Below are 26,935 nucleotides of genomic sequence, written 5' to 3' on the forward strand. Positions count from 1 at the left end.
AGACGTATTGGTGAAGAGTGGGAAACATATGTATATCGAAAACCCACTCACACGGAACAATATCTGAATCACCATCAATCTATCAAACAAGAAATCATCAAGACTCTAGTAGACCGTGTTTTCGGACTCTGTAATACGAAGGAAGGTCTCGAGAAGGAACTAGTCATTATCAAGAAAGATTTTCAACGGAATGGTCACTCTAAAGTGATGGTAGAACAGACTTTGGTTGAATGACAGAAAGAGCCTGTAAAGGAAGAGTCGGCAAGCACAACCAGAGGATTGTCGGAAAGGATAAGAAGAGTCGGTTCCAAGTACAACATCAGAACCTGCTTCAGATCCGGAAACACCATCCGAAACCAGGCCACCAAAAGCGGACTGCGATTCCAAGAATTGCATTTACCGGATACCCTGTGAGTGCGGAAAATCCTACATTGGTGAAACTGAGAGGCCATTAAAAGTCCGCATTGCCGGCACAAGATACACACACAGCGAGGAGAAACCAGTAAATCGGGAATAGCAGAGCATGTTCATCAACATAACATCAAGTGGTCCCAAGCTGAGATCATCCACAGGGAGGAGTACTGGTTTAGGAGAAAATTCAAAGAAGCTGCATACATGTTGTCCTACGACGCATTCACCCAAGCTAGCGTAAAGATACGCAACATATGGAAACCCATAATGAAGCGAAAAATGGTCAACTCCCGCCAAACGGCCATCTCACGCTAAACCAGTGAAGCGGAAAGAGGGGATAGGTGAAAGCACTCGAATGACCTATAAAATAGGCATCTCTCGGAGGAATAAGTCCGGTCATCACCAGAAGACGATTGTGAATACTAACAATCGAAACGTCGTGAAGTAACTTGGCTTGAAATCTCTCAATTACACGCTTTATATTAGCTTCACCTGTATTTATGTATGTAACTCTCAAGTTCGGGATCTGTATTTGACAGAATTATCGACATTATTGCTTGATCTATTCGCAGACAGATGGCGCTGTACGTAACCTCCTTGACATAATTCGAACTCACTTTACATGTATTTCTTCATTTGGAAAAAGTATTTTTTTTATTAACACGCGCGCCTGCTGCCTTATTTGTAACCCTCCTTTGCGCGCCTGCTGCCTTGGGCTTGGTAGCTGATTTCCAGGCTCCCTCTCCGGAATCGGAAAATATCAATGGTCTTTCATCTAAACAATATACAGCTGATTGATCCCAAAGTTTAGATAAAATAAATATAGTTTGAAAAGACTAAAAAACACGCTTTTATAGCATTCGAAACTAAAAAATGAAAAATATAGTTTAAAAAACTAAAAAACACGCTTTTAAAAAACATCGAACTAAAAAGTTAACAAAACTCATTTTAATAACCTTGAAACAATAACGAACGAAAAATACTTGTGTAATTGTGAAAAAAGCGTGGACGCTTTGTGCCGTATTTTTTGTATATCAAGCGCCCGTCGCTTATTTCACAATAATACTTGTATTTTTCGTTCGTTATTGTTTAAAGCTTATTTAAAAAATATATTTTTATTTCATTTTGATTGTTCAACTTTTAATTTTTTACTTAATTTTTATTTTATTGTTAATTTTTTACGGTTTTTTTGCTTAATATAATTGTTATTTTCAGCTATCCTTTTCAATTTTCATTTGTTATTTCAGAGATTTCAAATCATATCATATTAGATACGGGAAGTCCGAACTAATAAAATTTACAATGGAACATCGTCAACCACCAACCATCTTCAAACAAAAGTGAGAGCAATACAAACAGCGTGTTATTGTATATGAGCTATAAAAAATATTGAGCAAAAAAACTCATATGCAACTGCACACGTAAAAGAATTTGGTGTTGAGTTGAGTACCTACAGCTCTTTTTATGTGAGCAGATTTACCATTAAAAATATCTACAATATCTTCGATATATTCGGTACAAAGGCGGAAAAGCGAATTCCCGTTAGTTTGAGAATAGGGCATGCAAAAGGAGAGGAGCAAAACATTTTTAAATCGTATAATAAAGAAGACTCAAATTATATTCATGCTTCCACGAAACTATTTTCTATGTTCAACTAACGGACATATCGAAAAACATACTATCAGAAGAAGAGCTCGAAATATCTACCACTCTGGCGTTACTTTATATTTCTGAAATAGTTTCAAGGTCTACGACTTGAACGAATTTCATTTCCTGTCCTTGATACTCTCGAGATAGCATTCATTGAGAAATGTTAGGAATCCCGAATTTGTTAGAACGGCAGACGTCGCGACAATTTGCTCAAGAACGAAACATGTCCAATTTATCGCAGTTCATTGTCTTTACTATTTTTGTCCGGTTAGCTCATTAACGACGAACGACGTTAAATGGTTTCCCTGTACATTTCAGTAGAGAGATGAGATCATTGTGGTAAAACATTATCTTCCTTCATGAAGTACATACATAAATAATAGTTATTTATTATACAAGGGAAAAAAGTATTAGATTTTAGCTCGAGGTTGTGTTGTGACAAAAAACCGAGAGCTAAAATCTAATATTTTTCCCGTGTATAATACACATTTTTTTCTGTGACGGGAAAATCGACGATTTAATATTGAAAAAAACATATTATTACAATATGTCAGAAAATTATCGTTAGGACAACAAGAGGATTGTTCCGAATTCTTGGGGTTCTTGTTGAATAAATACTCTTCATGAGCAAAACAATAGCAAAATCAATACTCCTGACCGCTCTGGATTGAATGATTCCGTACAGTCCATCTCGTCTTGTGTTTGTAAATCTTTTGCTGGAAAAATCCTCACTTGTTTACTTTGTAGTAAGTGTTCAAGAGGTAGCGAAAACTTATGTGAATTTCTGGAACTTCATCTAGCTTTTCCTAATATAACTAATAACCAGTCCGTGCGAAGCTCATTGTTAAATCATCAGAAAATGGAATTTTTACCAGGTGATCATCGACTGTATTGCCAAACTAACTGACTGTTATAAGGAAACAAGTATAGCGGAGGCACCAGTCAATCTAATAATAACACTGATGATCTTCAAACAAGACTCAACCTCTGACGGAAGTAAGAAACTCTTTGGAAGGTTCGAAATATTATAATATTCATGCAGTCATTGTTCACTGTGGTTCTGGCGTTGAATTTGGTCATTATTAAGCCTTGGTCAAAGACGAAACGGACTGGTTAAAGTTTGACGATAATCGTGTCACGATTATCGCCTTGGGCTCTGTAATACGAAGGAAGGTCTCGAGAAGGAACTAGACAGCATCAAAAATGATCTTCAACGGAATGGCTACTCCAAAGCGATGGTGGAAAAGACTTTGACTAAAAGACAGCAGGAGCCTCCCAAGGAAGAGAAGCCGTCACAACCAGTGCTTGCACTTCCCTTATCGGAGAGGATAAGAAGAATTGGTTCCAAGTACAACATCAGAACCTGCTTCAGATCCAGTAACACTATCCATAGCAGCCTCACGAAAATCAGGCCACCAAACACGGACTGCGATTCCAAGAATTGCATTTACCGGATACCCTGTGAGTGCAGAAAATCCTATATTGGTGAAACTAAGAGGTCATTGAATGTTCGCATTGCCGAGCACAAGAAACACACACAGCGAGGGGAAACCAGCAAATCAGGAATAGCAGACCATGTTTGGACCCATCAACACAACATCGAGTGGTCCCAAGCTGAGATCTTGCACAGAGAGGAACATTGGTTTAGAAGAAAATTCAAGGAAGCCGCATCATCAAGCGAAAAATGGCCAACTCCCGCCAAAACGGTCATCTCCCACGGAACCAGTGAAGCGGAAAATGGAAAGCGGGGATAAGTGAAAGTACTCGAACGACCTATAAATAGTCATCTCTCGGAGGAATCAGTCCAGTCATCACCCGAAGACGATTGTAGATACTAACAATCGAAACATCGTGAACTAACGTGACTTTGAATCTCTCCACTTTTTATTTTTATTTTCTTTTTTCATTTCTTTATTTTTTATTTATTCAATTGTTCTATTTTTACTTGTATTTCATTTCACTATTATCTCATTTCAGGTTTATTTTGCTTAATATAATTGTTATTATATATTATATATATTATGTATATTATATATAAAGCGATGATAATCACCACCAAGTTTAAATACAGCCAAATAGACTCTAAAACTATTAATCTCAACATTGATGATGACAAAATTGAAATAGTGAATTCAACTAAATATCTGAGATTCCAGATAGATAACACTCTATCGTTTGATGAACATTTTGAGTATATTCATAAAAAAAATTCAAAGAAATTATTCTTTTTTTCTAGAATTGCCAATAATTATTGAAAGATTGAAAGATTATAATCTTTCAACGGAGTCAAGTATCACAGTTTACAAGTCTATTGTTCAGCCACACTTCGACTATTGTTCCTCTATCCTATATCTATTCAATCAGAATAAATTGTCTCAACTCCAAAAACTTCAGAATCGTGGTATGAGAATCATTTTGAAGTGCCGTAGAGATACTCCTATCACTATTATGCTTAACGTTTTAAATTGGCAATCCATTTCCCAAAGACTGCTATACTTCACAATGATCTTCGTATACAAAATATTGAACAATTTAGGACCATCTTATTTTAATCAGTATATTGTCTTTCATCACAATATTCACCACCACTTCACTCGAAATAATAATAATTTATATATTAACAGAACAAAAAACAAAAATACTATGAACTCATTGTTTTTCAAGGGTTTTGATCGGTTCAACAAATTACCTAATGCAATTAAAAATAGCCCATCTCTGAACATGTTCAAAAATGAACTGAAGAAATTTGTTTTAAATGTACAAATATGATATGTATTATGTCTTTGTTACCTGTAGCTGTAATTTGTATAATTCCATTCATTTAATGTTCGTTATACATTTCAAATTATTATGTAATTTATCTTTCTACATTTTGCATTGAAATTTTTCGAATGTATAATGTTGCTGTTTTGCTGTTGCTGTCTTTAAAAATATTTTATTGAACTTATGTTTGTCATACATTTAAGTCATTTCTATATGTAACACATACCTTTTTTTTATTTCTACCATTCTAGTTGATTTGTATATTATTAGGATATCCTATTTAAATAAAGATCTATCTATTTTCAGCTATTCATGTTTAATTACTCTTTTTTAGTTGTTTCAGGGATTTCAAATCATTTTATATAGTAGACAATGGAAGTCCGAACTAGTGAAATTCAAGATCTTCTGATGATGTCGTGCTGCAGGTTTTTCCGGGTTTTCCTGCAGCTGAAAAAGCAAATGCGCCACTGGAATCAATGAAGTCGCCCCGGAGCGCCAATTAATTTTTATTGTTGTTTTTATTTCAATCGTTGTTTTAATAAAAATTAGCGATGGAAGTAAATTTTATTAAAATTTATTTTTAAATAGTTATGCTGTTGTACTTATAGCGTTGCTAGGAAACCAATCAATAGAAAATCAAATATCTGTCAATTCAATTCTGTGATTTGATTTAAAAATTGCGAACTTAGTGGTCAGTAGTTATTTTGAAATATGTCTAATTCCGAGTTTTCTCTGAGTCCACCGAAGTTAGTAGAAGCAGCGAAAGTAGCGTCACAAAAATTATTGCCAACTAAATCGCGGAAAATTTATGAAACTGCGTATTCAAGATTCATGGAATGGAAGATGAAAAAAACATGCAGTTCTTTCTCGGATACGGTGTTATTAACTTATTTTTCGGAACTGGCACAACAACAAAAGCCATCAACAGTGTGGTTGAATTATTCAATGATTAAAATTATGTTACAATCCAATAATAATGTAGACATTTCAAACTAATTACCTTTCTGAAACAAAATGGGAAAGGTCACACGCCCAAGAAAGCTGCGATATTTACGAGTACACATATTAGTGACTTTTCAAATAATGCTCCCGATGAAGTTTATTTAATGGCCAAGGTTGTTGTTGTATTTGGGATTGCAGGAGCTCAAGCAAACAAAGAATGATGTAAACAGGAGATTTGTAGTTACTGAAGAATATATTAAATTTTACCGAATGTACATAGCCCTTCGTCCGGCAGCAGCATATCGCAATGGAAAATGTATCAATCAGGTTGTGGATAGCAATCACTTTTATAAGGTACCTGAAGCAGTGGCTAATTTTCTTCAACTTGAAAATGCTAATTCATATAGTTGCATCTGGGAGAGACTTGATGACACTAAAGGAACATGACGGTTGGAAGTCATCAACAGTTGGAAGGGTATGTTGATGAATCGGTAGCACACAGGACAGAAATAGCTAATAAAGTGTTAAGAACGTTTGACAGTGCTGAAATAACACCCACACCCGATTTGCGACCAGGTACATCTAGGACAGTTGTGTCCATGGCAGAAAAAATTATAATTTCAACACAAGAAAATTCGACTGTTGTACCGAATAGTTCAAGGAACATATCATTCACGCAATGCACATTTAATAATTGTACTTTTGATATAAAGAGAATGTAACTTTTGTACAAGAAAGTGACATTCTGTTACTTGTCATCAGAGATAAAATGTCAAACTTTTTTCCCGCCACAGAAAAAAATTTTTGTTTGGAATAAGCACTCCCCCTCCTGAAACATTTATGAAAAAATTACAACACTTGCTTTGAACATTATCTGAAAACTATTAGATTGGTCCGCTGTTGGATGTATCAGGGGGTAATTTTTTTTCAAGAATTCTGCCAAAAAGGCTGACTTTCAAAATAGAATACCTATTTTTTTTTTTTTTTGGAAAGAAAGTTTTTGGCTTTCTACTACTCCATCTGATACAAAAAAATGGATGAGAGAATCTTCCAAAGGAAGGAAGGATTAATCAATTTGAAAATAAGTAACTCTATACATGGATGTGTAGATCATGCAAAGAAGTAACTTTCAGACACAAACTGAAAGAAAGTCCTCCTGAAACAGCTACTTTCATATAAACATTGAATTACACGAAAGAAAAAATTCTTTCGAAACAAATACTTCTATATGAACACTGAATTATACAGAAGATACTTTTCTCTATTCAGTTTGTATATCGAACATTCGTGGAGGAATAAGAATCAGATATCATTCACATGAGTTCTACTTTGAATGAATGGTAATAAATTGTACTCACACGGAACACTGTCACCCTAACTGGTATACACGTGTTTCGCCTTAAGACACTTGCCCTAAGGCTCTTCAGTACCAAATTGGATAACATTATAGAAAATACACACACTTCATTCATGAATTACGTTTTTGAATGTCACGGAATAAGCTTGATCTGCTTATGTCATCGATGACATCGTAATGACATTCATTCACCTATTTGATTTAATCCCAGCCATGAGGAATCTTATTTGATTTGAAAGGGTTATATTTTTAGGAGTGATTAATTTTTTTTTTTTTTTTTTTGGGAAAGAAAGTTTTTGGCTTTCTACTACTCTATCTTGATACAAAAAAAAGGGATGAGGGAATCTTCCAAAGAAAGGAAGGAAGTAATCAATTTGAAAATAAGTAACTCTATACATGGATGTGTAGATCATGCAAAGAAGTAACTTTCAGACACAAACTGAAAAAGAGAAAAAAAAAAATAATCACTCCTAAAAATATAACCCTTTCAAATAGAATACCTATTATATTAATTTTTCTGAAAACAAGGTGGTTTCTTTTTAAAGGAGAAAACACAAGCCCTACAGCTGGAAATTAAATTCATTTGGAAAAACGTTCTCAGGAAGTTTATTCCACGAATTTCATTAGTTCAGACTTCCATTGTATGATATTATATACAATAATTTGAAATTCCTGAAAGAACTGATAAAAAATAGAATTAAAAATGAATAGCTGCGAATAACAATTATATTAGGCAAAAAACCTTAAATGAAATGATGGTGAAATAAAATACAAGTAAAAATAGAACAATTGAACAAAAAATAAAAATAAAATGATAAAAAGAGATTTCAAGCCAAGTTACTTCACGACGTTTCGATTGTTAGTATCCACAATCGTCTTCGGGTCATCACCCGAGTGATGAACCGGGTTTTTTGTTCAATTGTTCTATTTTTACTTGTATTTTATTTCACTATCATTTCATTTCAGATTTTTTTTGCTTAACAAGTTTATTCCACATAAATGCAGTTCTCCAGATGAAAGAGTTCTTAAAGAGAAAATCAACTGAAAAATAAATAAAAAACTGAAATTACAATGAAATAAAATACAAGCAAATCATACATGGAATACAAGCATAAAATACAAGAAATACCATAGTAGACAATGGAAGTCCGAACTAATTAAATGCAAAATTATGTGATCGATAAAATTCTACACATAGTATCCGAGTATACGACACAGTAAATTCAAAGGATTCAGGACCATATTTTCGTACTGCAGATGCATTTCCATTTATCGATGATTTTATCAACAAAAATTAATTTGAGATTCAAAGCAGTCAAAAGAAATAGACCAAAGTGTAATTTTTTCCCTTTCAAATAGATTCTCACCTTTCGTAACTCTTTGTGATTTTTACCAGCAAGCCATGATCTGAACCAATTAAAACACTCATAATGAGAAAACAAAATTTTATGACCCCGCAGCCAAGAGTATTTACAAGAAACATGCATAGTGCGCGTGATCTCCCAGACAAGGCTGCTGGTACAGAGTCGCACTAAGGAACGATCAAAATTTTATTTTATTTTTAATAATATGCGACTGGGTATAGGATTTTCTTTAGGTAGAGTATAGGGACACAATTCAACAGTTTCTTCAGATGTGTCAGTACTTGACATTTTAAAAATAAATACCGTATATGTACACACTACAGGCGTTAAAACGTAACTGACCACTCCGACATTGCAGCGATATTCCTGAAACAATGAGATCAGCCAGCCGATTGCAGTTAAATCTGATTGGCCAGCGTGAGGAGGCTTGTTTATTCTACCCAATAAATGCAAATGTGCGTGGTGATCATGCTTTGATCACGCATCTATCTTTGTTTGTTGGATGGATATAGTTTAGACTAGGCATAGATCTCGTCGAGGAAATTTGAAATGACATTTTCGGTGTTTTTTTTTTGTTAAATCAAATTGTACAGTGAATTTTATTTTCTTTGGAAAAAGTGAACAATGAAAGTTTTACATTCATCTCAATTATTTTACATCGAACATAAGCAAAGGATATGATAACTGGAATCTCAAATTGTTTCGAAAACAAAGTCCTTTTTGTTTTTTATCGTAGAGTGACTCAAGGCGCCAATATTTGGCGTCCTTGACCTCTATCATTACAAATATAAAAATAGTTATCGAAATACCTACAAACCGTTTACATCACGAATCTAGACGGGTAATGCATTTCTCATTGTATAATAATGAATTGTTATTATATAGTGAAAAGTAATGCAAGGTACTCATTAGGAAGACTTGTATACTTATAATAACGAGCCTAATTAGGTGAAATAAAAACTAATCAAATGATTCATCAGCAGTAATTATTGCGAATATTCTAGGGAGACATTTTCAACGTTGCAGGCCAGGTATGGAGGGAATTGAAAATGCAGCAAACCCTTGAAACGAATGTGAAACTGTAGAACTACGAGAGTTTAACAAATATCTGGACTCCGAGGACATGATCTATTAACCGAGTATAACTATTACGTGATACTTTTTTTTAATAAAAAAATAATTCATAAAGTTCAAAACATATTTCACTTATGGTAGAACGATATATATCCCTTTTATTATTACCTCAATTACAGTATTTCCTTATATCCTTCTTCGATTGTGCATTATATATTCGACTTTCTCCTGTTTATTATTCAAAACGATATCATTTTTTTGAAAACAACTCATCAAAAAGAACAATTAGTTCAGGCCAGTCTCAACTCCCTACACAGTGGGTTGATGGAGTGACACCAATTAGAAAACTACTCCCCTGGCTAATACCACGAAGGGTGTTGGATTATTTCCGACAGGTGTCAGTGCAGGATTCTTCACTGAAGTTATTTCTGTTGGCGATACAACTGCCGCAATAGATTTTCAATGATTTCTGATAATTGAACATCGAATTCCTTCAGAGTATCATTCCTCGAGCTAGGCTGAAGCGGACAACAAACAAGTTTGTCATCGCTCCATCTGCCTGTGAACGAGGTAACCAACCGCATATCCGAAATTCCTCGTATAAGGAAAGAACACTTTTATAGAGTATACAGAGTGGGCATACTTGACGACTGGCTATAAATCAAATCATCTAAAGAAACAATTCGTTCAGGCCAATCTCAGTCGTTCACAGGCAGATTGGGCGATGACAAACTTGTTGTTTGTTGTCCGCTTCAGCCTATTTCGAGGAATGATACTCTGAAGGAATTCGATTTTCAATTATCGGAAATACTTGATGATAGACACTACCTTGCACTGACGAGTGGCCAAACAGCCCGAAACCGGTCCGCAAGTGTATTTCAATGATCGAAAATCTATTGCGGCAATTGTAGATATCGCCAACAGCATATGCAGGAATAACTTCAGTGTATATATCCTGTCGGATATAATCCAACGCCCTTCGTGGTATTAGCCAGGAGAGTAGTTTTTTCTCACAACTCAGCGGTTGCCATGGAGAAAATCCACGAATTACGGTTTTAACTGCTTGACCATCTGCCTTATTCACCAGATCTAACCCCAAGCGACTTGTTTTTGTTCTTTCATTTAAAAACTGCGCTCAGATGACAGAGATTTTCGTCAAATGAAGGGGCAATCACCTTCGTGAACAATTATTTTGCAGAGAAAAACGCCGAGTACTATTTGGACGGGTTACAGAGATGGGAGCACCGTTGGGAGAAGTGTGAAGAGTTAAAAGGAGACTATGTTGAAAAATAAAAAATATGACAGTTTGAACTGTCGATTATAAAAAAATGCAGGCATTACTTCTGCCAAGATAATTTTCATTAATAATAATATTTATTTGACTACGTTACATAATACAATATGTTTGTAGCAAGTCATGTTTGGCTTTACATTCAAAATTCACAAGTTAAAATTTACATAACATTTACAAGCTGAAATTTATACAACTTTGAAAATAAAAAAGAAGTAGTGAATGTGTTTAGACCGAGTTCTTTGAAATCTTGAGGCAAAATATTGTAGAGAGTAATCTATGGATTTTTTTTGTGATAAGTGAAGACGAAATCGATTTATTCTAATGTTGTGAGCGTTTCGTGTGTTATGTTCGTGGATATGACATTGTTTCGCCAAGGATGGTTTCTTCTTATGGATTTCAATCAAAACGTAATAGAGAAATACAGTTGGCAATAGCATAATTCTGAGTTTTTTGAAATATTCTTGACAGTGATTCCTGTATCCAATATTAGCCAGCACTCTCAATGCCTTCTTTCGCATCCTAAATATTTGAATAGAATGGCATGAATTTCCCCAAAGTTGTACACCTTAACTAATATGACAGTGAAACAGTGAAAAATATGAGGTTTTTAATATATTTGCACTAGTGAAGTACTTCAATTGGCGAAGAACAAATAGTGAACCCGAGAGTTTTTTCTTCAGTTGAGAAATATGTGCAGACCAGTTGAGTCTATTATCTAATGTAATGCCCAGTAATTTAACTTTATTAGTTTCACAATTAGAGATAGGTACTTTGATTATTGGCAAAAATTTGGATGTATTGTGTTATCTGACAACTTAGTTTCAGCTTATTAGATAGACACCACTGATTAGCACTATTAGATACCTCGTCGAGATGAGACTGTAACATATCATTATTTTTATCCGACAGAATGAAAGTGGTGTCGTCCGCAAACAGAACCAATTTGAACGGTATCATATGTTTGCACAAGTCATTCACATAAATGATAAATAAGAGCGGGCCCAAAATAGACCTTTGCGGAACGCCATGCTTAATAGTGTGAGAGCTTGATAAGGTACCGTTGAGCATCACTGCTTGTTGACGATTAGTAAGATAGGTTCTTATTAAGTGAAGCAAAATACCTCTAACTCCGTGATAGTTTAATTTTTCCAATAGAATTTCATGTGAGACGCAGTCGAAAGCATCAACGCAGTGTGATTGCCCTGCTCAAGTTCCTCAATCACGCCAGACACGATTTCGAACACTGCATCTATTGTTGAGCGCGACTTTCTGAAACCATATTGTGTGTTGCTGAAAAATGTATTATTCTCAAAGTACTTATTGGCCTGTTACCTACTCTCTGAATATCCCTCGTATTTTATTTATAATTTACAAATATCCCACGCGGAAAAAGACGAATGCATGAACAACCTTCTATACTCCGTTGATCATGGTAGACTGAGATTCTCTGCAAATGGCTCAATTTCAACAGTTAATGTCACCTCAGCTAGCGGTTTCCATTTCTACCATCCTGTCTATTCGAAAGGTAGTTCAAAAGCATGATATATACCGTTATTCGCATGAGTCATTCCTTTTGATATATTCCGTTCTGTAGATGATGTTGCAAGTAATTCGCATTCGGAAGACGATTCGAGAAGTACGAATTTACGTGACCATGAATTGTACGAAAACGTGGGGAATTACTGAAACATAGTTTATACCTGGTACCGAAGATATTCATTATTAGATTTTATTGTGGCAATTGTTTGTAAATTCAATTTTCCCGTCATTACTTATCCCCTACTGAGGTATGAATCTTTAAGGCGGATTCCTACCAAATGGACTCGCTTGCAACTAGTTTCGTTTTCAAAAACAGAAACAAAAAACTTGTTTTAGTTTCGAAAACAAACTTGAAACTTGAATTCCACTTAACAGACAAAAACTAGTCTAAATCGTACGGAAGCATAGAAGGGCCAGAGATTATTTGTTTATTTGATCCACCATAATTTCGACTTTTATCTCGTAATTTCGACTTTTATCTCGTAATTAACTTTTTTCTCGTAATTTCAACTTTTTTCTCGTAAGTTCGACTTTTATCTCGTAATTTCGACTTTTTTCTCGAATTTCGACTTTTACCTCGTAATTTCGACTTTTATCTCGTGATTTCGACTTTAAAGTCATAATTTTGACTCAAAAGTAGAAATATTGTTCCTTGAGTGCATTATAATTTACTACGAGGTGATGTTAACAGGAGGTTCGTGAAATTGTGTGATTGAAATTTCAATGGAAATATGTGGTTGAAAATGGTATCAACCTCAAGCGACCCTAAGGTTAAAAAAAATCATTAACTCTGAATCAATTAATAATTTCAACAATAATTAATCATTTCGAACTGATGTTGAAACAAGAACAAATATTTCAGTTGAATGTACATTTTTGAAGATGCTCATGTCAATGATGTTTCATTAAATTTTACCACACTATTTGTTATTTCTCATCTTCACACTTTAAAAAATTTGTAATTTTGAAGATCGTATCATCGGCACATTCGTCATGATCAAAACAATAGAATTGAATAATACAAATTGTTTTCCCTCTGATGTTCGTTTAGCTGCGGATTCAAATTTTTTCACATGAATTCAAATTTTCCCGGGTAATTGGAGGATATTTCTTAAAAGGAGGATGTCCCATAACTTTACGAACCGATATGGGCACTGAAAATGAAGTAGGAGAAAGTCGACTTTGGCCAAAATATTAATTTCTCATCATAGTAAATCAACTGATCAGTAATATCCCTTACTTCATTATCAAAACTTATCTGAAATTCAGTTTTTCACTACAACTGAAGAAATTTCTAGTATAGAAATTTATTAACATTTTGAAAGAATATTCTACACATTCATATCTTAAACGTCATGTAGAAACACAGTTTGCAATGGCAATTAACTAATACTGTCGGTATGTTCTTCGAAGAGATACAATTTTCATTTTTTCAGGTATTATGGGTTTTCTCTCCTCGTTTCGAAAAATCATAGAGATCTAAGGACGCAAAAAAACTAACTGGAGCAGAATCGTACCCGAACGTTCAATCAAAAAATGAGTAGGCTTCGAATATTCAATGAAATCGGTTTCTGTCATATTTCTTCGTAAAAAACATACCACTATGAGAAGATTGGAGCACTGTCGAAGTGATTTGAAAAGAGTGACGAAATTTCGAGATAAAAGTCGAAATTACGAAATAAAAGTCGAAATTACGAGATAAAAGTCGAAATCACGAGATAAAAGTCGAAATCACGAGATAAAAGTCGAAATTACGAGATAAATGTCGAAATTACGAGGTAAAAGTCGAAATCACGAGGTAAAAGTCGAAATTACGAGATAAAAGTCGAAATTACGAGATAAAAGTCGAAATTACGAGATAAAAGTCGAAATTACGAGGTAAAAGTCGAAATTACGAGGTAAAAGTCGAAATTACGAGATAAAAGTCGAAATTACGAGATAAAAGTCGAAATTACGAAATAAAAGTCGAAATTACGAAATTACGAGATAAGTCGTAATTTCGACTTTTAAGTCGAAATTATGGTGGATCAAATAAACAAATAATATTTGGCCCTTCTACGCTTCCGTAAAATCGCGTGTTTTGTTGGTAAATGTTTTCTGTCGTTTCCACTACACTACAGTTTTCATCGTGCCTTCTCTAGACGATGTTTTTATAATAGACTGCGGTTTTTTAGAATCGGATCCTTTCAGCGAAAGTAGCGAAAGCAAAAAAAAAAACAAGATACTAGATGAGATACTCGGTGTAGTAATGAACATGACTGGATTTTTTTTTCCAACACCAAACCGTTATTTTAACACCTCGACACGTGTTTCGATCACCAAGTGATCATCTTCAAAGTTATCCTTATTTATACCTGTTCTAGGTACCTCAACGTCTTGAGTGTCTTAAATTGAGTTCACAATATTGCCTTATCTACTAGTCTCAAATTTATTTTACAATGTGTCCTTATGTCAGGTAAATCGATATTCGATAACAAAAAATCGAATATTGAGGACTTTGTTTCCTTTTTAAATAACAGATTTCCATCAATAAAATTCACATATGAGTTAAAAAATAAAGGACAACTTCCATTTCTTGACGTTTTGGTAATGAGGAGCCAATATGGAGGGCTAGAAAACGATGTATTTAAAAAGGAAAAAAGCACGTACAGGTATATTCCTGACACAGTTCACATCACTGCGGACAGCAAAAACGTGCTGGGCCGAATTTTCTAGTGCATCGTCTTTTGACTTTTCCTTTCAGACATTAGAGTTTCACAAAAGAAAAACGTATAATACAGGAAAGAGCAGCCAGTAACAGTTTCTCGAGGGGTATTGTAGATAATATAAGGAAGAACAAGTTTGGGTTAAGAATGAACGAAATCTCGACTTTTAAAAACGACGAAAACCAAGATAATAATAATAGCGTTCATTACCCAACAGTTTCCCATTACAGAGCAAAATTAACATACTTGAAGGATTGATACTATTTGATATAAGATCAATACTATTTGATATAAAAAACATAAATGACTTATAGGCACGCACGAGACTTATTTTTAATTTCACAAATACTGCAACAAAAAATATCGATGTTAGTAGAGAGCTTGTTCGCATTACGATACATCAGATTGATTGGTGATTTCAACATTAAGTTAGTTCGTGCCCTTTTGCATAAAAAGTATTGATGTGCCTAGAAGATATTCTTGGGACAAAGATATCAATTTCTGATAATAGTACAGGACAATCCAATTTGCCATTTAATAGCTTATATAGAAATAAAACAGATTTCTGATTTCTTATTTTTTCTAAGGCTACAAAGTCAAATCTGCATAGCAGATCAGGGTAATCACAGTTTCTTGGAGGATGAGGTCCGGTCATTATAAAAGTAAGAAATTTAAAAAACTTCTTTGGGACTCAATTGCTAATGTGTATTGATGGTGGGTATATGGGATTCCAATATAATGGAGCCATATTCTAGTTTTGGCTTCACCAGACTAAATACAGAGAGGTTAAGGTTAGAATATTATGAAAATTTTTGCAGTTTCTTATTATAAAACCGTATGCGCGGTAAGCTGAATTTATAATATGATTAATATGGTAGTTGAAAGTTATTTAATATTATCAGCTCTTTCCAATAAAATGTTGTCGATGTGGTAAGGAAATTCTAGTGTATTAAGTTTTCTATTGAATGTAACAATTTTACATTTAGAAATATTTGGAGACAATTCTTGAGACACCAATTTTTTAAAAGATCAATTTCCTTTTGCATAATGTTACAATCATCTAAACTGTTTATAGATGTATACAGTTTCAAATCATCAGCAAACATTAATTTATTGCAAGTTATCGAGTTGCACAGATCATTAATAAATAGTAAAAACAATAAGGGACCAATATTGGTTCCTTGCGGGACTCCGCTGGTTGCTAAATACACATCTGAAGAAAAGCCGCGATAATACACGTATTGATTACGTCCGCTAAGGTATGATTCCAAAAGTTGACAATAAATTTCATTGAAACCCATGCAAGAAAGTTTACAAATTAGTAACTCATGGCTGACCTATCGAATGCTTTAGAGAAGTCCGGGTACACCACATCTACTTGCCCTCTACGGTATAACGATTCATATAAATATTGATCAAAAACAGCTACTGATGGTGGATCTAGAGTTCACAAAACCATGTTAGTGATCAACCATGAGAGGATTGATAGACACAACTATACAGAATTGCTTCTAGAAGCTTGGCAAAGTTGTTTAGGATTGAAATAGGTCTATAATTATTGATTTCATTTCAATCTTGAGCTTTATGTATTGGACAAGCCTTGGCAGTTTTCCAAAGTTCAAGAAAAACTGACGTTCTCAAGATAAGATTAAAAAGCATTTGAAGGGGATAAACTAGTACTCTCAGACAGTCTTTCAATAGAAATGATGGAATTTTGTCTTCTTCCAGCTTCTAATATTTCTAACTCTGTTATTGGTTCCAAAGTAACATCTATCGAGCATTTAGGTTCGAAGTTGAAAACAACGTTTTCTTCATCAGCCTCAGGTGATAAATATAAATAGACATTTTAAAGATAGCTACTAAAAGCATTAACAATTAATTGTGGGTTGTTATAGGATTCACAATCATAAACCATCTGGCCTGGAATTCTTGTACTATTATTTTTATTATGAACAAATGTCCAGAAGTTTTTTGGATTAACTATTAATTCGTTTTCGATACTGTTTATATACGATGTATATACTTCTTTGACTTTCTGTTTAATAATTTTTCTAGCTCTATAGAATTCTTGGTAATAACACATATTTTTTGTTGATTTGTACTTTCTATGTAATTTAGCTTTTTCTTCAATAAGTTTTATTATGTCACTCGTATACCAAGCTGGATAAACACGTTTAATTTTTTTTGTGGGTGGAACAAGATAAATATATCTCAGTTCCATACCCAAGTCACGAAGAACTTTGGAAATATTTTCAAGGAACTGGGTATGAAAGTGGTTTTTAAAACAATTCATGCATTACAGACAAAGACAAAGTCGAGAATTCGGAAAAGACTGGAATTAACGAAATTAAATGTAAGGACTGCGATGCAAAATATTATGGACAAACAAAAAGATCTATTAAAATAAGATATAAGGAGCACTTAGCACACCTAAAATATGGAAGACCAGAAAAATCAGCAGTCGCCAATCATATTTTGCAACAAAACCATTCCATAGACTTTAGTTCATTGAGATTAGTTAGACAAGTTAACAACAACAGGCCTCTAGATGCCTATGAAAGTGTAGAAATAAGTAAACATAATAATATTATGAATAACGATGGTGGATCAATATCTAATAGTATACTATATGGCTTGCTGAAATAATATTTTAATTATTAGATTTACCTGACTATTACATAAGGACACATTGTAAAATAAATTTAAGACTAGAAGATAATGAAATATTGTGAAATTAATTCAAGACTCTTAAGACGTAGGTACCTAGAAGAGACACCTATATATGATTCTAGTCGTTGCCCGCGGCTTCGCGCGTATAGAATTTGGTAGTTGTACTACTAATTAGTACTATGTTGCTGTATCGCTGCTGTTCCAATGTTTTGACAGAATCAGAATCAACGAACTTAGGCGTGCGCAGCGTTATAGAACAGTGCATTCAAAAAATTGTTCTACAGCGCCATCTAGTGGCGAGTTACAGAAAATTTGATAACCTAAAATCATTCTCTATGAAAAATTACTTACACATGTCAAGTTTCATCACGATCGGTTGAGCGATGTAGAAGTTTATCACTTACCAACCAACAAACATCCATTTTATATATTAGATAAGCATTGTAAGCATATTTAGTTTAATTTTTCTCTTGAAGATGATCACTTGGTGATCGAAACACTTGTCGAGGTGTTAATAATGGTTTGGTGTTGGGAAAAAACTTCAGTAATATTCACTAGAAGGGATAATTATTAGGAAGACGAATAGATTTGAAAAATGATGACATTGAAATGAAACTGAATGAGATCATCGTTTCATAATTTGCTAAGAATGCTGCTGAAAGTGTGGCTTGCACTTGGCATGCGAGAGTAACATTTTGAATTAATTTTCAACCGTGATGACAAAACGAACTCTCCAACTAACTTTTCGAAAATGGATTCTGTTGAATAAACTGCTATACATTTCACTTTCATCTTGGTCTTTATTCCAAACCACTTGGTTCGGAATATAGAGTACTTTTCAGGAGGATCAACTTTAATACGCACTATATATTAATGAATAATTTCCAATTTATTGAATCAATGACTTTCCAACTTCATCTGAATGCTCTAATGAAAAATCAAAGTGACACATTGTTAAGCACAATATCACGACAACATTTCCGTTTCCCACCCTGTATTCATTCTTGTGTTCGTTTGGTCTTGGCCGTGTTTTCGCATTCGAGCTGGGACAAACAAGAGATATTTTTGTAGGTCAATTAATTAGATCGCCAGCATGTCGATAGACTGGAGTGGACAGAAGGTTGGGCGACCAATTTCACGGAAACCCATCAACTGCGGTTAAAAACGACAATGGAGATTTGGCATCAAGCCCGCATTCGAAAAAGATACCTGTCCAGTTCGAAATACTGAAAATAGTAAAAGTTGTTTGCATGAACATTCACGAATTCCTGTGATTGATGATAAAACTTTGCTTGGGGCTGAACGGAAACAAAACAAATATGATGTATTGTATGGCACTGTTCCAATTGAATGGTAGACTAGACGATTTTCCTTTAGTTATCCTTCAAAGCAGTTCCCCTAAGATATAATACACTTGTGCCGGCGCTTTTTCCAATCCACGAAACAGTTTATGCAATTTTTGGTATGTCATTGAGCTCGCTCAGCGACTCGATTTTCATCTCCTCAATCGTCACAAAACGCCGTCCGTTCATGAATCTCTTCAATCTTGTGAAAAAGAAAAAGTCGCAGGGGGGCAGACCTGGTGAATACGGTGGCCGAGGCATGATTTTTTTGGCCAAAAAATTACGAACAAACAATGCCGAGTGAGCAGGTGCATTTTCGTGATGCAAAAACCATTAATTATTTTTCCACATTACCGAACGTTTTCTTCGTATTGCTTCTCGCAAGCGGAGCATAAATTCAAAATAATACTCCTTATTGACCGTACCACCATGTGGCAAGAACTCCTGATGCACTACGCTACAGTAATAGAAGAAAACAGTGAGCAAAACCGTGACATTTGATCGAACTTGGCATCCTCTTTTTGTCTTGGCTCTCTTGAACTTTAAGCAAATCTAGATCGCTGTTGAAGTCATTCAACATGCGACGGTTTTTTGGTCAAAATTCCGCAATTTTGGAACGAACATCGCTGCTACACGCTTCATGTCCAAAATTCACGAAAAAATTGCATGGATGAGCTTACCGATATGCCGACATCCTCAGCAACTTCTTTAGCATAACAATTTTATCCACTTTCTCAACTAGGAATTCTAGGTCTTCTAACTGGAACCACAAATGTGCGGTTGGCTTCTGTTGTTGATTCCGTGCGTATGTGTTGTTTCCTGCTTTCGGCAAACAAATGTTGCCCATCTTTACACTTGGCTGCACCGCGCTGATGAGGCCAATAGCCAGAAACACGGGTCCGCGGTTTGCCCCTATTTTTTGAGTGTTGTGTCCACGAATTATTTCATTCTTGATTTGTATCATACACACTCGATTAAATCTCCATCTGTATTTATATCCTGGACCCGGATGTCACGCAGGTAGCTATAGCTGCCTACGTGGTCATGTTAGATGTAGCCTAGGAATTCTAGGTCTTCTAACTGGAACCACAAATATGCGGTTGGCTTCTGTTGTTGACTCCGTGCGTATGTGTTGTTTCCTGCTTTCGGCAAACAAGTGTTGCCCATCTTTACACTTGGCTGCACCGCGCTGATGAGGCCAATAGCCAGAAACACGGGTCCGCGGTTTGCCCCTATTTTTTGAGTGTTGTGTCCACGAATTATTTCATTCTTGATTTGTATCATACACACTCGATTAAATCTCCATCTGTATTTATATCCTGGACCCGGATGTCACGCAGGTAGCTATAGCTGCCTACGTGGTCATGTTAGATGTAGCCTAGGAATTCTAGGTCTTCTAACTGGAACCACAAATATGCGGTTGGCTTCTGTTGTTGACTCCGTGCGTATGTGTTGTTTCCTACTTTCGGCAAACAAGTGTTGCCCATCTTTACACTTGGCTGCACCGCGCTGAGGCTAATAGCCAGAAACACGTGTCCGCGGTTTGCCCCTATTTTTTGAGTGTTGTGTCCACGAATTATTTCATTCTTGATTTGTATCATACACACTCGATTAAATCTCCATCTGTATTTATATCCTGGACCCGGATGTCACGCAGGTAGCTATAGCTGCCTACGTGGTCATGTTAGATGTAGCCTAGGAATTCTAGGTCTTCTAACTGGAACCACAAATATGCGGTTGGCTTCTGTTGTTGACTCCGTGCGTATGTGTTGTTTCCTGCTTTCGGCAAACAAGTGTTGCCCATCTTTACACTTGGCTGCACCGCGCTGAGGCCAATAGCCAGAAACACGTGTCCGCGGTTTGCCCCTATTTTTTGAGTGTTGTGTCCACGAATTATTTCATTCTTGATTTGTATCATACACACTCGATAAAATCTCCATCTGTATTTATATCTTGGACCCGGATGTCACGCAGGTAGCTATAGCTGCCTACGTGGTCATGTTAGATGTAGCCTAGGAATTCTAGGTCTTCTCACTGGAACCACAAATGTGCGGTTGGCTTCTGTTGTTGACTCCGTGCGTATGTGTTGTTTCCTGCTTTCGGCAAACAAGTGTTGCCGAAAGCAATATATATATATATATATATATATATATATATATATATATATATATATATATATATATATATATATATATATATATATATATATATATATATATATATATATATATATATATATATATATATATATATATATATATATATATATATATATATATATATATATATTTTGATTGATGCAACTAATTTTTCTTTATTTTGAGTATTTCAATATTAAATTCTACAAAAAGGATTTGAAGCTGTATAATTTAATATTGAAATATTCAAAATAAAGGAAAATTAGTTGTATCAATCAAAATATATATATATATATATATATATATATATATATATATATATATATATATATTAATATATATTACTATTAATGTAAGTTACAAAAAGGATTTGAAGCTCCATGACTTCTATTTGATTATATGCGAGCGCTTTCGACGGTCGTACTGTCATCTGCCTAGCACTCTTCTATCTGAGCGTGTTATCCTGTTGTGTGTCTTTTTATATGGTCCGAACGCCTCAAATCAAATATATATATATATATATATATATATATATATATATATATATATATATATATATATATTTGATTTGAGGCAGATACCCAACGGAAAAACAACAACTAACCCAGCTAATGCCGCACAGAGAGTTGAAGTAAAACCATCAAGCACCTGTGGAACGTCTTTGACTTGGAAGATTTCCCACTATGAAAAGCAGAAATCAATTTTGTTTGGTCAATCCGACCAATCGATAGGCCGGTTTCGGGGTGATTGCCCCATCATCAGTACCGGGCATGGTCTATCACAACCAAACAAATATAATTCCAGCTAGTCATAGAATATCTCTGCGGTTGATTCAGTGGGATGTCCATTATGTCATTTTTTCGACTCCGACCCCGGAGTATGCTTGTGGAGTTGTTCCTGGCTCTGTCGTAGATGGTGACTGTGGTTGTATGGTTGTGTGTTGTGTCTATCTGATTCTGATAGTGATGTGGTAATAAGTGTTGAAGTTTACAGTTAAATTTTTTTTAAATAAGGAAATATAAACAAAACTGGTGATCCAAACACCAGTCGAGGTTTTAAAATAACGGTGTTGGGAAAAAACTCCAGTTATATTCATTCAATAAAACTATTGTTGGGGCAAATGAAAAAGTGGATAGCTACAGAACATTTGCAAGATTACAAATCTTCCATGAAATTTACAAGGATCTGCAGCCAACTGAAAAAATAGATCTCACAACAACTGATTATTTTTATTACCATTTATTAAATATAAACTGCTGGCCATAATAATCACAAAAAATCAGCAAAAAACTGTAATATCTAAAAAATATATTTAAATATTGAAGTACGGTTTTGAACTTTGTTGTGGCAGTACACATGCAAATTATTTATACAAGGTCGTACATAGAAGTATGTAATTTTTTTAAATTTCATTCGTTCCGGAAGTTGAGAGAAAAATTTTTGAAACAATTTTTTTTATAAGGATTACCATGTTGATGTGATGTCGAGCATGTTTTTTCATTTGGACTGAGGCATTCGAAGTTGGAGAACAAATTAGGCATTGAAAAAGCTGAAAAATTACTATTTTTATATAAATATTACAATGAAAATCAGTGTGACTAAAAACAGAAAGTTGACATATTTACATTTACTTTCAATTCACCTTTTAAACTTTATTTTTCCCTCCAAATTTCTTAACTTTTTTAAAATTAATAATTATGTGTAATAGTTTATAGTTAAATAGTTTGTGATTATAATTTTCGTCGAAATAAAAAAAAGTGCTCAATTTTGTATTTTTCGTTGCAAGCGCCTCTTATTATATCTACATACACCCCTATCTTTTAGATTTTAGGTAATCCCTCGAAAAAATATAATGGCGTCATATCTGGTGACTTAGCGACATTTTAAGGTATCACGTCTGTTCATCTACCGCTTTGGATAATAGTAATCCAAACGGATAGGTGTCTGTCAATAATTGACAAACCCAAATGAGTTTTCACCTGGTGACAGGCTGATTCAAAAGTGACTAGATGACAATTATCCAAATCAATGGATCAGCAGACGTAGTTTTTTAGTTATTTCATAAACTACACCTTACGATTTGATCCCCACAAACTTTATTTAAAAAATATTACATGTTTTGCTACCACAGTAGCTTTTTTGTAGTGAACACATACTCAGTATGTTGTCACTAGGGAAAAGCTACTGTGTTAGCGAAACATGTGATATTTTTTAAATAAAGTTCGTGGAGATACAATCGTAAGGTGTAGGTAATGAAATTACTATGGATCTTCCTCAAGTAACAGCCGAACCAATCATAAAAAAGTAGTCTTTTAGAATGTCCCGCTGGATCACCTGATATGACGCTTTTAGACTTTTTGTGATTTATAAAATATACAATATATGTTGCATAGAGAGAATTGCAACAAATTTACCCCCGAAAACAGTCCATAATGTAAGTTGTAAACAGATTTCATTTTTGTCAGTAGATGGTAAACATGTTTATGTGTTTATTGGGATAAACTGAAGTGAATTTCGATTACAATTTCCAAAAATAACACAGTGCTGGATAGGAAATCAAAGGACCAAACAAACGAGATACCCCCATGAGGGGGTACAATATATTGCCGTTATCAGGTATACATTGGTTCTTACAAGTCAAAATGGCGTTACTGTCTGAAATGCATATATTTTGTCAACAAAGTTCAAAGTAACAAAAAATGTGCACACACTATACTACACATTCATTTTTTTTACATAAAAAATGAAATATCAGGAGTGGGATAAGTTTCAGAAGTCTCCCTATGAACTTCAAAAGTGCAAGCGAAAAGTGCAAGCGAAAAGTGCAAGCGAAGTTCATGACATTCCTAGATTGATTATTTAATATTTTTGTATAAGTCAGTGGTTGTTGTTTTGAAAGTTGTGAAATGTTATTATTTGCAGATATTTGGCAATAAAATAACTAAACCTGAGAGAATCTTGATAGATATGTGTTCAAAACTGCATGTATTTTGAACTCTGATGAACGATTTTGAAATTTTCAAAGTGAATAAAGTACAGAATCGTTTCATTCAACTTTTGGTAATGAAGTACCATCAGAAACGATTGTTTACAATTGATTCACAGAATTTCATTATGGTGGTGTGTCCATTAGTGATTAATTCTGGGAAGAAGGACCAAAATCAGTTGTGATTCCAAATAACAGCACAATTATTGATAAAGTTCTGCATGTAAGTACCCTTAGATAAAAATGTCCCATGGCAAAACCAAGAATAATTACTTTGGATTTTGCAATCACGAGTATTCAAGTGTAAAAAAGATATATTTACAAAAAAAGGGGTGTGTGAATTCATCTTGGGAACTGCAATATCAGTATACAGCATTATTACAGGATAAAAAATGTGAATATATTAGTAGGACCCGGAAACTAAGCAACAACCCACTGTTGAGGTATTTCAAGATGAACTGAATCTCACAAAAGATGTTTTTCACAAAGCACTTCAGAGAAAATAATCCCTTATTTTTTCAAACAAATTTTATTTGGACATATCGCCACCATTTCTTTGAAATTAGAGGGTTAAAGAACATTTAACACCGAATGGAACATAATAATGCCATTCAGTGTTAAACGCCAAAATGCATGAAAAATAATATAAAATTAAGCATAATTGTTCATCATGATAATGCCATCTCCAACACAGCACATCAAATAATTGATTATTTGACGGAAGACATCGAAGTACAATGATTTAACCTGACTAACCTTTTTTTGTTACCATGTCAAAAAAATACATAAACAGTGACTTTCACATCCTCAAGAATCTTTCGAAGCCTTCCAAAACCATGTTTTTGAGATATCAACGTCAGAGTGGAAAAACTTATTTGTGAATTAGTTTGAATACTACCAAAAGTGTAGGCAAATTATTGGCGAATATTTTGAGTAACAATAAAACAGTAAGTTCCGATAAAAATCTATAATTACACAAATATTCTACAAGAATTGAACCTCAAGTTTAACAAAATCGTCGAAGGACAGGAATATTATTTGATGAATATCGAAACATTCATCAGAAATAAAATATGAAATATTGTTCTAGATCATAACCAAACTTTTCTCGGATTATAATTATTCAGGATATATAAACTTATTTATCATCTAAATCAAACATTGCACATACAAATGTGGAGCAACTAATCTATCACATAAATTTTGTAAGTTTTTATCTGAAAGCCAATGTTTAACTTAGAGGAAAGCCATGAACCAAATGTAGATTATTTCCAAAACACCTGTTATTCATCATATAATGGAACTTCTATTGATAAAACAGGTAGATAAATCTGATCAGCAAGAAAAAAGATTTGAAATAAATTTTATTTTAGCTATTTCTTTCTTATTAGCAACATTATTTAGAAGGTTATCCAAATAAAAATATGTTAAAACTTACCCTTCTATAAGAAAACAATTCCTTTTGCAATCTCTGTCGCTCTGCTGTCTGTGGCCCTTTGGCTTTGATAAATTTAAACATTTTGAAAACCTGAAACAATGAAAATAGCTAACTAAATGTATCGACTATCTGGAAAACATTAAAAATTCAATCGTTACCTTGAGAATAGCAAAATATTTAGTAGTCAACAATCAAAACAAAAGTTTTATTGCATATGTCAATCCAATTGCATAGACAACGCCTGCTCTAAGAACTGATGCAATGAAACAATTGAAAACTGCGAAACTACATAACTTTACATCAAAATTAAAAACCAGTATCACGGTGGCTTACCTGGAAGATGGAATTCCAAAGAAAATTAAAGTAAATATAACAGAAGCACTGCACACTTCACTTGATCATGAATACACAAACGCTCCAACCTCCATACACGTAGATTGGTTGGTCACTGACCGGCGGAATATGAAAAGTAGGCGGAGTTCGACAGTTGTTTTGGCACTTTTTATTTATCAACCAAAAGATACATCCGTTAGCAACAGTGATGCCAACTGAAACCAGCTCACGACCAGCTAGGAATATCTGATATCTGGTACCCATTAGTACCGTCACGTCAAAAGCATTCTTCGAATCATTCCCTACCGAAAAACGCAAATGAATATTTTTCTCAATTTTTTTTGGTCGATTCCTTCAAAATTTTTGAAGAAAATGAAGTACCCATTTTTGAAAGTTCAATCTTATATCATTCATGAGATACAAGTTTAGGTGTTCTGTGAGGCTTGTCATATACATTCACGATATGTTCCAAAATTAACTTGAAATGTGGTTTGGCGTTTCTAAAATAACCGCTATTGTGGTTCTACTGAATAACTGGTTATATATGAGACACGGTTTCCTGAAAAGTGGTGAACCAAAAGTTAATATACTAGCCGATGATATTGTTGAGGTTAGAGTGACAATTCGCAGATGATTAGTTTTGATTTGGAATAATTGAATGGATGGTCGTCAAAAGATATATCCTCCACCACATTGATGATGTTTTGGGAAAAACACAAAAACTTTTTGATCCGAATATTTTTCTGTAATTGAAGAGTAAAAAATTATATTTCACATACCTAGATGAGTGAAATCGTATGATTTTCTTAACATTTCATCATAAACATTTTCGAAAAAAAAATAGAGAATTTAATTACACAGGTACTTTTTAATACTGAAAATATCCAATTGTCAACTAGTGTCTTATTTCGGTGATGAAAACAGTTAA

At 34.2% G+C, this 26,935-nt stretch overlaps 1 protein-coding gene across 3 annotated transcripts in view; it reads right to left on the reverse strand.

The window, feature by feature from the left end:
* The window catches only part of l(2)gl (LLGL domain-containing protein l(2)gl), an 84,709-nt gene extending 58,545 nt beyond the window's left edge, over positions 1-26,164 (reverse strand). For all 3 annotated transcript variants that reach the window (XM_074183200.1, XM_074183197.1, XM_074183193.1), the window contains exons 1-2: positions 26,008-26,164; positions 25,675-25,764 (exon numbers count right to left, since the gene is read on the reverse strand). In XM_074183200.1, coding sequence (XP_074039301.1) covers positions 25,675-25,755 — 81 coding nt within the window. In that variant the 5' untranslated portion in view covers positions 25,756-25,764; positions 26,008-26,164. The remainder of the gene's footprint in view (positions 1-25,674; positions 25,765-26,007) is intronic.
* Positions 26,165-26,935: the final 771 nt, after the last annotated feature.

Source organism: Leptinotarsa decemlineata, unplaced genomic scaffold (assembly GCF_025532065.1).
Source record: "Leptinotarsa decemlineata unplaced genomic scaffold, Ldec_3_MD MMD2_P_RNA_scaffold_2, whole genome shotgun sequence".
NCBI classification, from domain to species: domain Eukaryota; kingdom Metazoa; phylum Arthropoda; class Insecta; order Coleoptera; family Chrysomelidae; genus Leptinotarsa; species Leptinotarsa decemlineata.